Source organism: Microtus oregoni, unplaced genomic scaffold (genome assembly GCF_018167655.1).
Source record: "Microtus oregoni isolate MIOR12 unplaced genomic scaffold, Mior012 000095F_ref0000231, whole genome shotgun sequence".
NCBI lineage: Eukaryota > Metazoa > Chordata > Mammalia > Rodentia > Cricetidae > Microtus > Microtus oregoni.
Genome location: NW_024544708.1, coordinates 2,213,458 through 2,227,124, shown reverse-complemented (window position 1 = coordinate 2,227,124; position 13,667 = coordinate 2,213,458). Strand labels below are relative to the sequence as shown.

The window sequence follows — 13,667 nt, the reverse complement described above, 5'->3', positions numbered from 1 at the left end:
GCCTGCTCTCAGACGGAGGATGCTGTGACAGCTTCTTTAAAAGAAAACTCCATTTTCTGCTGCCCAGCAGTTTGGATCTGGATGCCTGGGATTTGATCAGGACTGCTGCAGGCCATGGGGCTGCAAACGCGTGGTTTCTTTTTCTCACCCCGCAGGACGCTGTGTTCCCTAGTGCTACACACACACAGCATAGCTGCCTTATTCTGTCCACACCTCTGAAATGTACGCTGCCGTCTATTACATAAGACCAAGTGGCATATACATTATCGGAAGCGTCCCGAAGTGCTCAGTTCTCCCTTCTGTCTGCCTTGCTTCACGTATGATAACTACTGGACTCAAATAAACAATTTGGGTTCTGAGGACCCACAGTTAAGGTGTTCATTCCAGCTTGACTTGTTCACCAATCACCTTAAAAACCTGAACCCCGCCCCCCCCCATCCCAGCCTCAGCACAGGGCCTCAATCAGGCAGGTCCAACACCTGCTAACAAAACAAACCACATAACCCACTGGGGAAAGCATGGGCAACCTGGCTCTGTGAAGAGTTACATTCCTGGTGTTATTTACTAACCCGAGGGTTACAAAAATTAGGTCACTTTCACACACATACACACACCGGAGAGCGCCCCCCCCCCCCCCGTTTTCTCCGATCAAACCACCACTTACTCTCCACCCCCTGCTGTTTTCTCTGTCTAACCCAAATGTTTAACTCAACCCCCAACACTGTTTATACCCTCTGCTCTGCAGGCCAGCCCCAAAGAGAAGATGGAGACCGATTATCCATCCCGGGGCTAACAAGACAAGACCATGGCTGGCAGGCCCCACTGGGTAATAATACTCAAGAGTGCGGGAGGCTGCGGTTCCTTCGAAAGAGTCCTTCCCTGACACAGGTTTTGAAAACCTACTTGTGGTCACTTACACAGGGCTGCCCCCACAAATACTGCTGTCCCTGAACACAGGCCGCAAGTTCAAGGCGCTTCTTCTGAATTTCAAATTTGTTTTTATCACTAAAAGGACCAGCCCCCTCTGCTACACCCACAAAGGCCTGGAGGAGACCGAATGCGGGCCCAGCTTTCTGAACCCTCAGGAGGACCTGCGGACAAGTCCGGCACCTGGAAACCATACTGCACACAAGAGCACGTGTGGAGTCCCGGCTGGGCATTTAGATAACCCGCAACAGGTGACACTGCGGGGGTCCATGTTTTCAAAATGATTTACAGCCACCCAAAAGGCATCAGCGAAAACACGCAAGACTTCTAAAAACAGTAAGAGCAAAAAATTGAAAAACAGACCTACAAGTCACAAGTTTGGAGGTTCAGTTACTAGAACCTAGTAGATCTGGAGAGCAGTGGGGTGCAAAACAGAAGAGGTAAGGAGTTAATGAGGCTCCCCCAGGAGAAAGGGTTCGGAGGCAGCCAGAGGACCCGGGGTCGGCCTTTGAGACACCTGCCACCCCAGAGGTCGCTCACCTTGAGGTAGTCATTTTCCGAACGTAGTTCCTCCATCTCCCTCAGCAGCTCTTCCTCCTCGGCCACCACTAGGAGCCGGGGCTGTTCGCCCAAGCTAGGCTCCCTGGGGGTCCCGAGAATCGTTCGCTCCGGTAGCGTTCGGCCCCCAACATCTTCCAGCGAACCGGGTCCCGGGGACCCTGAGGGGGCCCCGCCTGGACTGCTTCGGCCCCCGAAACTGGCACCAGCGACAGGGGGCGCCGTGAGCAGGGCGGGGGGCTCGGGGCTGCCCGGCGGCGGCCCGCGGGCTCCAGAGCTCTGGGTGGGTGCTCCGCGCAGGGGTTCCCGGTCACTGGAGCCGGTGCCCGACTCGGCGTCGCTGCTGGCGGCTGGGAGCAGGCGCTGCTCATCAGACAAGGGTTCGGAGGCGCAGTCGGAGAGATCCGAGCTGCTGTCTGTGTGGCTGATACGCGAGCCGGCCACCGAGGTCACTGAGAGGGTCACGGCGGGGACCCGGGCGGCTGGAGCCGGGGGCCCGACGGCGCGAGCTGGAGGCGTCCCGGGGCTGCGCTTGGCTTTGCGGCCCTTCGCGCTGGCAGGCGGCGGCTCAGCCCCAGCTGGCCTCCCGACCCGGGGCAGTGGTTCCGCCGGCCCCGAGCGCGCCGCCCTCCTTGTTCCCGGGGCGGCCTTGGCGCCACCCGCCGACCTGGCTCCGGAGCCCGGCGGCGGCTTGTCCTTCGCGCCGGGGACTACGCCGCTGCGTCGGGAGAGGCGGCCGGGTGCCGCCGGGGGCCCGGGCGACGGCGGCGCCTTCCCAGCGAGGCTGGGCGAGCGTGGAGCGGCGGGAGTCGGGGCACGGCCCGCAGAGGAGGTGGTGGCCGTGGCGGGCCGCGTGTGCAGATCCTTGAGGAAAGGTCTGGCGGGCGAGGGTGCGCGGTGCAGCCGCCTCCTCTCGGCCAGCGGGTGCAGGTGGTGGTGGCGGTGATGCTGGCCGGCTGGCTGCGGCTTGGTGTCCGGGGCGCCGCCGCCCGCGGGGCCGTTCAGTGTCTCCATGGCCCGGGCGGCGGCCGCGATCCGCAGCTCAGGCGGCAGATGCTCCGGGCGGCGGTGGCGGCGGCGTGCAGCCTCCCCGCGCGCCCGGTCATCACTGACCCCCTGCCCCGCCCGGCGTGCGCCCCGCGCTCCCGCCGTCCCCCCCCCCTCCCCTGGGCACACCCGAGGGAGTTTCTCCCCTCGCTCAGGTCAATGGCGTTTGGGTTCTCGTGGCACAGCCGCCGCGGTCGTTCGCATCCCCAGCACCGTGCGTTCAGAGCTCGAAAGCAGCCGCGGCCTCGCACAAAAACACTTGTCTGGCGCGCGCGCCTGGCTTCTGCGTTCCGCTCCCCGCCCACTGCCAGTACGCGGGGACCGGCTGGCAGCCACGGCTTCTGCTTCTGCCCGGCGGCTCCGGCGGAGAGAAGCTGCACGCGCGCTCCCCTCCGTCCCGAGCTCGGCGCGCACGCCCCGCCTCCTGCCAGGCGGCCGGGGAGGGGAGGGGAAAGGAGGGGCGGGGCGGGCTGGAGGGCGGAGCCGGAGCTCTTGGGGACGCGGAGCCCCAGTGCCCACGCGCCCGCACGTCCTCCCCTCCAAGGACCACTCTGCCTTCGGATGTACTGGGGACGCCACCCACAGCTGGCTAGGGAGAGAAAACGCTGGGGTGAAGGGAGGGAAGAGAACGGGCATGGGCCACTTGGGGACACTGAAGGTGCGGGCGGTATGGAGGGCCCCTCTGAAGTGGGTGCCAGCTTTCTCTCCTTCGGCCCAGCCCCCTCTATCCTCCTCGTACCTCTCCTCTTCTGCACGCTCCCTACCGTTCTCCCCAGAGCTTCTTTAAGGATCACTGATACTGGATGCAGCGTCAGGACCAGCATGGTGCTCCACAGTTGGCACCCCCAGTGGCCTGGGCAGCTCCGACAGGGAGGAGCCGCTGTAGAAATAGGAGAAGCAGTTCGCCAAGCTTGGAGTCTGAAAGGGAGCTCACATTTATAGTTCCTGCGGCCTTGAGTCAGGCGCTACCCTGTGCACGCTTTATCGTCCTAGTAACAGTCCCGAATTGGAAATGCTGTCTTCAGAATGAGACACGGGCGCGAGGAGGTGAAGCCGCTTGTCTGAACTCCGTGGCTGAGCCGGGATTCAAACCCAGGTCCGCGGGAGTCTCAGCCAAATAGGAACCCAAGGCCGGTCTCCGCCCCGTGTGCAAGTCGCTTGGCCTTGCGAGTCTCGGATTCCCTCCTCACCTGTAGAATCAGAGAATACCGACTCTGGATGTATTCTGATTAAACGAGGAAATAGGAAGACGCACTCATCAACTGGAAAGTGTTTTTGGCAGATAGTGAGCAAGCTTTACGACCCAGGCTTTGGATGGGCAATAAATGGACAAGCTTAAGTTGTCCTTCGTCTAGCCTTGGCGTTTGGGAAGCAAGGGGAACTCTTTGTTTCCCTGAAAGATGTGCTGGTCTTTGGGCAGAGGCTAGTTCACAGCCCAGTGTAAGGAGGATAAGGCTTAGAGCTAAGTCTGTGGAGGGGAGAGGTAAGGACTCCCGAACCTGAGACATCTTTGCTGAGAAAGATCCCGGAACAGCAGGATGGGGCCGAGGGAGGTGAGTGGGGGTGGCAGCAGCGTAAAGAGAGAGGAGAGGGCAGACTTGGAAATGGGAAAGGAAAACTGTACTCCAAAATCTTTTAACGACAGAATGATCCTGCTTAGCCGGAACGTCCGAAGATGCAGGAGAAACTGACTTTTTTTTTTTTTAAGTATAAATCCGGAAAGTCATTCTCCTGGAAGATGCCGTGTCTTGTTGGAGCTAAAACTCAGACCCTACTTGCTCTTACAGGCCTGGACTTCTGGAAATCTTTTGAAAGTGAGATATACCAAATATAATCCGTCCTGAGTAGTCGTGTCCCTTAGAATGCTTGGCGTGGGAAAGAACACTAGTTGGTTAGATGGTGAGCCAGGAAAGAGGCCGGCAGCCACGCTTGATGAACCATGTCCACTAGAGGGCGCTCCAGTGCGCCCTTCAGAACGAAAGAGGCGACTCCAATACCCTGCAGGTGGCTTAGAACCCCCACACCCTCACATTCCTGAAGAATTATGTCCAGGACTCTAAAGCACAGCATGTCACCTCTTCAGACTATACACAGTCACGCAAATTCCACCCAAAAGCGTTTCACTAAGTTGTCTTTCAAAAACATCCACGAGACTGGTACCCAACTTCCTTTCCCTTTAAAGAGGACAAAGTTCCTCTTTCTTAGGGTGATGATGATGCTACCGCACTCGGCCCGGGTGTTAGGTAATGTTTTGTTTTCCTGCTTCCTGTGAGTTAATGAGTTTAAAGAAACGGGTGCTTGTTGGGTTGGTGACACGACTGACTGGCGTAGCTCAGGGAAAGCAAGTGGACTGGAATTCCAACCACACCCGAGGTAAAAAAGCGGAGCGTCCTTTTGTGACCGGCGCACTGGAGAAAATGGGTCCAGTAGATCCCGGATGCTCAATGGTCAGTCAGTCTAGCAGAAACAAATGTGCTCTGGGGTCTCGAGACAGTGGAGGAGAGAGAGAAAGAGAGGAGAAGACACTGTATGAGTGTGCTCTGGGATGCACACCTATACACGCACCACACACCCACACACAGGCAAGTGTGGACGGGCACTTGAACACACACGCACACACGCATGCACGCACACGAGCACATGCGGTTCTGCTGCCTGTGGGCAAGATGTTTCAAGTCGACTGCAATTTGAGAATTTGTTTTCTGTTATCAAACTAGTCTAAAGATTAATGATTTGTAATTTAAACGAAACTTTAAATTTTTTTTATTCTGAACAACAAAACAGGATGTGCCTGTGCCTGCTTGGTTCCTCTGCCCTTGGATGTAAACCTTTACTCGGCCCTCTTCAGAAAGTGCTGGACCAGCCTGCCTCCGCCTTAGTCTTAAAGGTCATCTTATGGCAGAGGCAGGCAGATCTCTGTAAGTTTGAAGCCAGCCTGGTCTACAAGAGCTAGTTAGTTCCAGGACAGGCTCCAAAGCTACAGAGAAACCCGAAAAAATAAATAAATAAATAAATAAATAAATGACAAACTAAAAATAAAAGGCAAAAGATAAACAGATTCATTAAATTTGTTTCTCAAGGATCAGGAATCCTTTGCACAATCTTAACATCAAAAGGTTCTGTACTGCCTGTTCCAGAAAACAGCAACCATGTCTTTGTTTCAAAAGTTTGTTATAACACCCCACACACGACCTTGCAAACATACCTTTGTTTCAGGAGGTCGAGGTCGCTAGGACTAACTTGTTACACTTACGTTCCTGTAACCCTGCCAGTTTTGCCCACCAAATCCCCCGTTTGGAAACTCTCCACCCCTGAGCTATAAAAACTTTGTCTTCCTCTCATCCCTCATTGACTTCTTGAACCCAACCTCAGCCACAGGCACTCTGTGTCCACAAATGAAAAGCTGGCTTTAGTTAATTGCTGAATTTAATGAATTTGCCCATGGTGATGTGGGCCAGTGGTCTTTTTCCTCAGATCTTTGGAACGAACAGGTAACTAGCACAAGAGGGGTTTCCAGGCTTGGGCAGTTGTTGACTGGGTTTGGACGGGGCAGTCGGGGTTACTGTCAGGAGACAGGAGTGGTCCAGGAAGAGACTAAACAACACATTACCCTCGCTTCTCCGGCTTCAGGTGTCCCGTCCAGCCGTGGCCAGTCTTCACGGGGTGGCATTCCTAGGGTCTCTCTGTCCCTGGGTGATCTGCATTTTCTGATAACTTTTCATCTTCCCATTACCTGGCAGCCGAAGATTCTGGCCTCAATCTGTGCTTGCCAATCTCTGCGCCTCTTCAGTCCTCCAGTTTGGGTCTGGGTTCCTCCACCAGCTCTGTGACCGACTATGCATGGGAACCATGTTGAATTTGTAGTGTCCACTCCAGAGGTCAACCGTCCTCTTTCTGCAGAGACTTACTAGATGAAGTTCTCTGAAGTCAGGCACTCAGCACCGTTTATAACTGTATTGTCACCTCCTTGTCAAGGAGCAGTGTGGTATGGCGGCCAGAGTTGGTGGGGCACAGATAACAGGAAAACCTGGTTCCAAATACTGCCATCTCGCCGGGCGGTGGTGGCGCACGCCTTTAATCCCAGCACTCTGGGAGGCAGAGGCAGGCGGATCTCTGTGAGTTCGAGGCCAGCCTGGTCTACAAGAGCTAGTTCCAGGACAGGAACCAAAAAGCTACAGAGAAACCCTGTCTTGAAAACTAAAAAAAAAAAAAAAGATATTTGTTCTCTGTGGCCGGAATTTCCTTTGGCCCTTCCCCTGCCCTCCCCACCTCTTCCCTTCCCTTTCTTTGCCTTCTCTTCCTCCCTGCCTGCCTCCCTTTCAAATTTTGCTATGTTGCCCAGGCTAGCCTTACTCCTGTGCTCATGGACGCTTCCTGTGTCAACTCCCCAGGTTAGCTGGCACTACAGCCCTGTGCTGCTTTCTTCCGTGTGAGTGGGTGCCCCTCACGGGGGGTGGAGTTGTCACCGTAACACACCTGCATCTGTCTGCATCTTCTAATTAAAGAGGACTTTGTTATATATTTTCTGCTTGGTTTATATACAAACTTTATTTAGTAAAATACAAAATTTAATATGAATTGCTCTTTGTTTTTTGCTTTTTTTTATTTTTTATTGATTTTATTGAGCTATACATTTTTCTCTGCTCCCCTGCCTGCCTCTCCCCTCCCCTTCTACCCTCTCCCATGGTCCCCATGTGCTTTGTTTTTATTCTCACCATTACAGCATTATGTAAGTTGTTGGTTTGTGTGTGCACACGCATGTGCAAGAACTGTTTATTGGGTTTTATCATGTATGGTGGTTTTTTTTAAGATGTATTTATTTATTATGTATTCAGTGTTCTGAATGCATGTGTCCCTGCATGCCAGAAGAGAGCACCGAATCTCATTACAGATGGTTGTGAGCACATGTGGTTGCTGGGAATTGAACTCAGGACCTTTGGAAGAGCAGGCAACGCTCTTAACCACTGAGCCATCTCTCCAGCCCCTATCATATATAGTGATATTTTGCTTGTGTGTTAATAAATAAAGCTTGCCTGAAAATCAGAATATAAAGCTAAACCACTAAAGGCCAGGGAGTGGTGGCACACACTTTTAATCCAGGACTCAAGGTCACCCTGGGCTACACGAGATTAAATCTGTCTGAAAGAGAAATAGACCTCACACAAAAGTGATCCCAGCGCTGGGGAGTCAGAGGCCTTTAATCCCAGCACTAGGGCATTGGAGACAGAAGTGATGTGGCTGGGCAGAGAGAGGTGTATAAGGCAGGAGGAGACAAGAGCTCGCTGTAGTCTGGGGTTTGGAGGAGAGCATTGCAGTCTGCAGTCACGTTGAGGGTAGGATCTCCCCTTTGCTTGTCTGAGCCTTAGTAGAGGTAAGAACTCTTTAGTGGTTGGCTGCTTTTCTGTTCTTCAGCTTGAACCCCAATATCTGTCTCTGGGTTTTTATTATTTGTGCTACAGTCATGGTTGGGAAATGAAACTTTATGGCATGCCCCTCCCCCAAGGCAATGTCTATTCCAATCCTTTTGGGATTTTTCCCTTCCCGCTTCCCACCCTGAAACAGGGTCTCACTGCTAAATCTCCCTGACTGACCAGGAATTCTCTGTGTAAACCAGTTAACCTCAAACTCTCAAGAGATCCTGTGCCTCTACCTCCCAAGTGTTGGGATTAGAGGCGTGTGCCACTGCATCAGGCCTAGCTTTTAAAAATATACGTCTAGAATAATATACATAATTCTCATTTCGTGTGAGAAAAAAAAAAAACCGCCCTGGGGCAAAGGATTGAAAACTCCATTCAGCCTCCTTTCTACTGAACCGAGTTGGGGAGGGTGCCCCCTGGTGGTAGATGTTGGGATGACATCCTCTCCCCGAGGTGAATACAAAAAAGAATTTCAAAGAGTCAGCCGCGGGGGTGGGGTGGGGTGGAGTGGATTTAGGTCGGGTTGGGAGTAGGGTACCCTGTGTAATTTAGAATAGTTTCCAGGGGATCCTAAGAGGCTTCTCATCAAAGGATGAAGAACTAACTCCCTTAGACAAACTTCGGCATGTTTGCCAACGTTGGAATTAAAAATTTGGACGCCTTTCCTCTGGCAGTCTAAGCGCTAAATTTTTTAAAAATTATATTTAAACGCTGTTCCGGGCCACTAAGCTTGATGCACAGAGAAAACACGTTGTTAAATATGGAAAAGTAATGGAAACTCTCTTCCCTGGTCACCGCCGTATGGAGCTGTGTTGCCAGTCTTAATTTAGAACGTTGCAATTTTCACGGCGCACGACAGGCTGCCTTTTGCCTGCTTTTGTTGCAGTTCGCCAGTGCATATTTCTAATTCTACAGAGTTACTAGCCCTTCAAAACGGAAATAGAGGTGTGAGGATTGGGGATGCAACTCAAGGGTAACATGCTAGGGTAGCCTAGCACACGTGCGGTTCTGACGCCAGCTCCAACACCACAGAAAAAGAAAAAAAAATGGAGAAGATGCCAACCACCATTTCTTTCATTTATTTGTCTTAAAAGACTTATTGTTACAGCTGGCCAGCATGATATACGCCTTTAAGTCCAGCACTTTGGGAGACAGAGGCAGGCTGATCTCTGAGTTTGAGGCCAGCCTGGTCTACAGAGTGAGTTCTAGGACAGCCAGGGCTACACAGAGAAACCTGTCTCAAAAAAAAAATTATGTGTATATTTGTGCACCTGTGTGAGTTTATGGTCACCGCATGCACACAGGAACATGCAGAGGTCAGAGAGCATGAGGTCCCTAGGAACTGGAAAAGTTACAGGCAGTTGTACACTGTCTTGTGTAGGTGCTGGGACCCAACAGAGGTTCTCTACTAGAGCAGTAAGCCTGCTTAACTACTGAGCAATCCCTCTGGACTCCTCTAACCATTTCTTCGTGCACTCTGGCCAACTTTCCTGCTGATTTTTACATATGAAAGTGAAAAAAACAGGGCTAGAGAGATGGCTCAGCGGTTAAGAGCATTGCCTGCTCTTCCAAAGGTCCTGAGTTCAATTCCCAGCAACCACATGGTGGCTCACAGCCATCTGTAATGAGGTCTGGTGCCCTCTTCTGGCCTTCAGGCATACACACAGACAGAATATCATATACATAATAAATAAATAAATAAATATTAAAAAAAAAAACTAAATTAGAAAAACACATGAATAGAAAGTCCCAGAGCAAATCATACTATGAAATCAGCATCCAGATGAACCAGGAAATTAGGCACTGTGAGGTCACATACAAAAAATACATTTTAACTATTATTTCTACATAAAATTACTGTCTGGCAAATTTTGCTATTAAAAAGTAAGGTGGTATGAGTTCTAAGTTCGGGAAAATTGTTTGTTCACAAAATAGCTCAGTCTTCCTTTCTGTCTGTTAGAGACCTCACCTATATAATTAAAACAGTGACCTTTAATAATTTATACCTTCCGTATTTGTGGATCTAAAGGTTGAGGTGCGCTTGCAAGTTCTAATTATCAATATGGAATTACCCGTGGTAAGTTATAGGTCACTTCTGTTCCTTCCCAGACAAATCAGACCGGAAGATGGCGACCTGGGGCTGGAGTTTTACATCTGTGTTCCACCCCCAGAATTCGGTCCAGAGGCTTATGATTCCAACTCTGGGGAATTTCTTATACACATGGCATACACACAGGCACAAAACAGGTATGCATATACATAAGTAAAAATAAAAAAATAAGGTGATAAATACATTGTAATGAATGATAATATAGTGAAGAAAATTAATATGATGGAATGTGTTTATTGAGAGCTATGCATGTTTTATGTAATCTTCCTTGTGGACATAGGGTGGACAGTTGAGATAGAATCTTATTATGTATCCAGGCTGGCCTTATAATCACCATCCTCCTGCCTCAGCCACCTTGGTGCTGAAATTACAGTTTTATGGCAACACACTCAGCTATAACTTTAGAATAAATTTGCATTTAAATATCATCCCCTAGAATTGGGGAGCAGAAAGGGATTTTATTTTTTATTTATTTATTTATTTTGGTTTTTCGAGACAGGGTTTCTCTGTAGCTTTGGTGCCTGTCCCGGAACTAGCTCTTGTAGACCAGGCTGGCCTCGAACTCACAGAGATCCGCCTGCCTCTGCCTCCCGAGTGCTGGGATTAAAGGCGTGCGCCACCACCGCCCGGCCAGAAAGGGATTTTAAAGCGTGTTTACGGTCCTCACACGTCCCCCTGTGTTTCGGGGACCCCATATCTGGCATCTTCCAGTTATGGTTCTTGGAAGCAGTTTTCCCTATGATGCAATTTATCATCCAGACCATGGGACATTTATGATTCCTTAATTACAGGGATAACAGGCAAGAACCAGGGCTAGCCTGGGCAGCTCAGGCTGTGTGGTCCCCTTATGATTAACGCACATTCCTCGAGGTAAGAATGTCTCAAGTCAAGGCGACTCACCTTTATGTACACCCACACTGAGAAGACATGACCACTTTCCATTTTAACTCTTTCTGATAGTCGTGGGCTGGAGGACATGAAAAAAGCTAGTTCAGGGTTGGAGAGATGGCTCAGAGGTTAAGAGCATTGCCTGCTCTTCCAAAGGTCCTGAGTTCAATTCCCAGCAACCACATGGTGACTCACAACCATCTGTAATAGGGTCTGGTGCCCTCTTCTGGCCTGCAGGCATACACACAAACAGACTATTGTATACATAAAAAATAAATATTTAAAAAAAAAAGCTAGTTCAGTCACTCGCTCGCTTGTACACGCTTTCGTTGGAAGACTGTTTATCAAATACCTAAGATGCTAAATTTTATATAGACATTAAGCGTCGCGGGGTTGAAGAACATAAAGCATGGGACCTACTTTGGGGGTCTCATAAGACAGATGATGTCGTGAAAAAGAGAAACGTTGACACTGGCATCCGGAGCTGGTCCCCACCGGCGTCCAGAGCTGACTAAACACTTGGGAAAATAGCGGTCTGTATATCCTCGTGGCTGAAGCAGTACGGAATCCACATGACAGGTTCTCCTGACACAGATCACATCTGAAAGTTGGAGCTCAGGGTAGACCCCAGCATCACCCACTGCGTCATTGGATAAGGGTCTCTGTGTCTCCACTTTCTTGCTTAAAAAAATGACATTGAGCCGGGCGTTGGTGGCGCACGCCTTTAATCCCAGCACTCGGGAGGCAGAGGCAGGCGGATCTCTGTGAGTTCGAGACCAGCCTGGTCTACAGAGCTAGTTCCAGGACAGGCTCCAAAGCCGCAGAGAAACCCTGTCTCGAAAAACCAAAAAAAAAAATGACATTGATACCCAATTCAAGATTATTTCGTGACTTCTATTATATACAAACATTTAGAATCATATTAACATCTGGTATGAACGAATATCATCTATTGTCAGTGGAGAAGGCTGTGTAGTTCCCACTACCGGATTCTCTGAGTAACGCCTGCCAATAAATCGGCTTCCCATATGAACCTGTGTATAGGCAAAGAAGATGTTTTAGGGTTTCATTTCTTATCGAGCAGGAAAAAGAAGTAATTTTGATTAGCAAGTTGAGGGAAAAAAAAAAAAAAAACAAGTCTGCAGGTAACTGGGTTTAGTAGCTGTTACGGTAAAAGTAGCAATTGAGTCCACCGGAGGGAAAGTGAACCTGCTGAAGGCTTTGCGGGTGTTACTTTCTAAGTTTCACAGATGAAGAAGCCACAGCACAAGGAAAATGATACTTTAGGGATGGTGAGATGAGTCAGTGGGTAACGGCACTTGCTCCTGATGCCGACAACCCTGATTTGATCCCCAGGACTCTTGGGGTGGAAGGAGAGGATTGGCTTCCAGGTGCATGCGCGCGCGCGCGCACACACACACACACACACACACACACACACACACAGATGTCCATAACTGCAATTTAAACATATTTCTGAAGAAATAGCTACTCTTCCAACAGAATCGGATTATCGCGAGCCCAGGGGAAGTAGCAATTGTTCACATTTCCTGAACGGAGCTAGCTCATCAGTCTATCTACATGTACATGAGTTTTCTCTGGGTCATTGTCTGTGACCCTGACATCAGGACTATTTATGAATTCAGAATGAGGTCATTTTGAACCAAGAAGACTGTAGAAGCCGGGCGGTGGTGGCGCAAGCCTTTAATCCCAGCACTTGGGAGGCAGAGGCAGGCGGATCTCTGTGAGTTTGATACCAGCCTGGTCTACAAGAGCTAGTTCCAGGACAGGGTCCAAAACCACAGAGAAACCCTGTCTCGAAAAACCAAAAAAAAAAAAAAAAAAAAAGAAGAAGAATGTAGAAAGCCAGCTTGGGGGTGTGACTAGGTGGCACAGCCAGGCTGGGAACTCAGAAGTGTACAGGTGTCCCCACACTCTCCCCAGTTCTGCTTTGTCTTCTCGCAGGTACAGTTCATCCCTGCCCATGAGGCTATCCGGCAGCCAGCCCTCAGAACTGCCACAGGTCTCTGCTAGGGTGTAGTGAGCCGGCTTCACAAGGTGACAGAGGAGACAGATGCTGACCAGGCAACTGGAAGAAGAAGCTGATGGCTATCAGACAGATGGCGCCCAGAGATGTCTTGCTTCTTTGTGGGAAGGTTAACACGAAACTCTGGAACCAGGAACAGTTCTAGAATCAATACACCTTAGAAAAGAAGGCTGCGTGTCGATCAAGATTCTGGGTCTTACTTAGCCAGGCATGGTGGTGCATGCCTTTAATTCCACTCAGCAGGCAGAGGCACGCAGACCTCTGTGAGTTTGAAGCCAGTCTGGTCTATGTAGAACAAAGTTCCAGGACATCCAGGGAACACAGAGAAACCCTGTCTCAAAACGAAACAAAACAACCCCCCACAAAAAACAAAAAGATTCAGGGCCTTTCGGTGCGGTGCACAGCGCCCCCGTGTCTGCGCTCTGTGCGCTGGCATCCAGCTTGCGAGCCTCGGGTTAAAATACACAGACACACACAGACAGAGAGACAGAGACACGGGTCATCCTTGAATTCCCCAAGAATGCCCCCTTTATTGTGTTCAGGGGCAGATTATATAGAGATAGCCACGCCCCAGCCAAACCCACCAGAAACCACTCTCCTGCCATCGGGAACTCCTGAAGGTCTCGTGCTCAGAGCAGCTGTAGGCACTCAGATCAGAAGATTACAAGAAATT

At 50.5% G+C, this 13,667-nt stretch overlaps 1 protein-coding gene across 5 annotated transcripts in view; it reads right to left on the bottom strand.

The window, feature by feature from the left end:
* LOC121442783 (microtubule cross-linking factor 1-like) overlaps positions 1-2,937 on the bottom strand; it is a 123,558-nt gene extending 120,621 nt beyond the window's left edge. For all 5 annotated transcript variants that reach the window (XM_041644394.1, XM_041644395.1, XM_041644398.1 and 2 more), the window contains exon 1: positions 1,468-2,937. In XM_041644394.1, coding sequence (XP_041500328.1) covers positions 1,468-2,499 — 1,032 coding nt within the window. In that variant the 5' untranslated portion in view covers positions 2,500-2,937. The remainder of the gene's footprint in view (positions 1-1,467) is intronic.
* Positions 2,938-13,667: the final 10,730 nt, after the last annotated feature.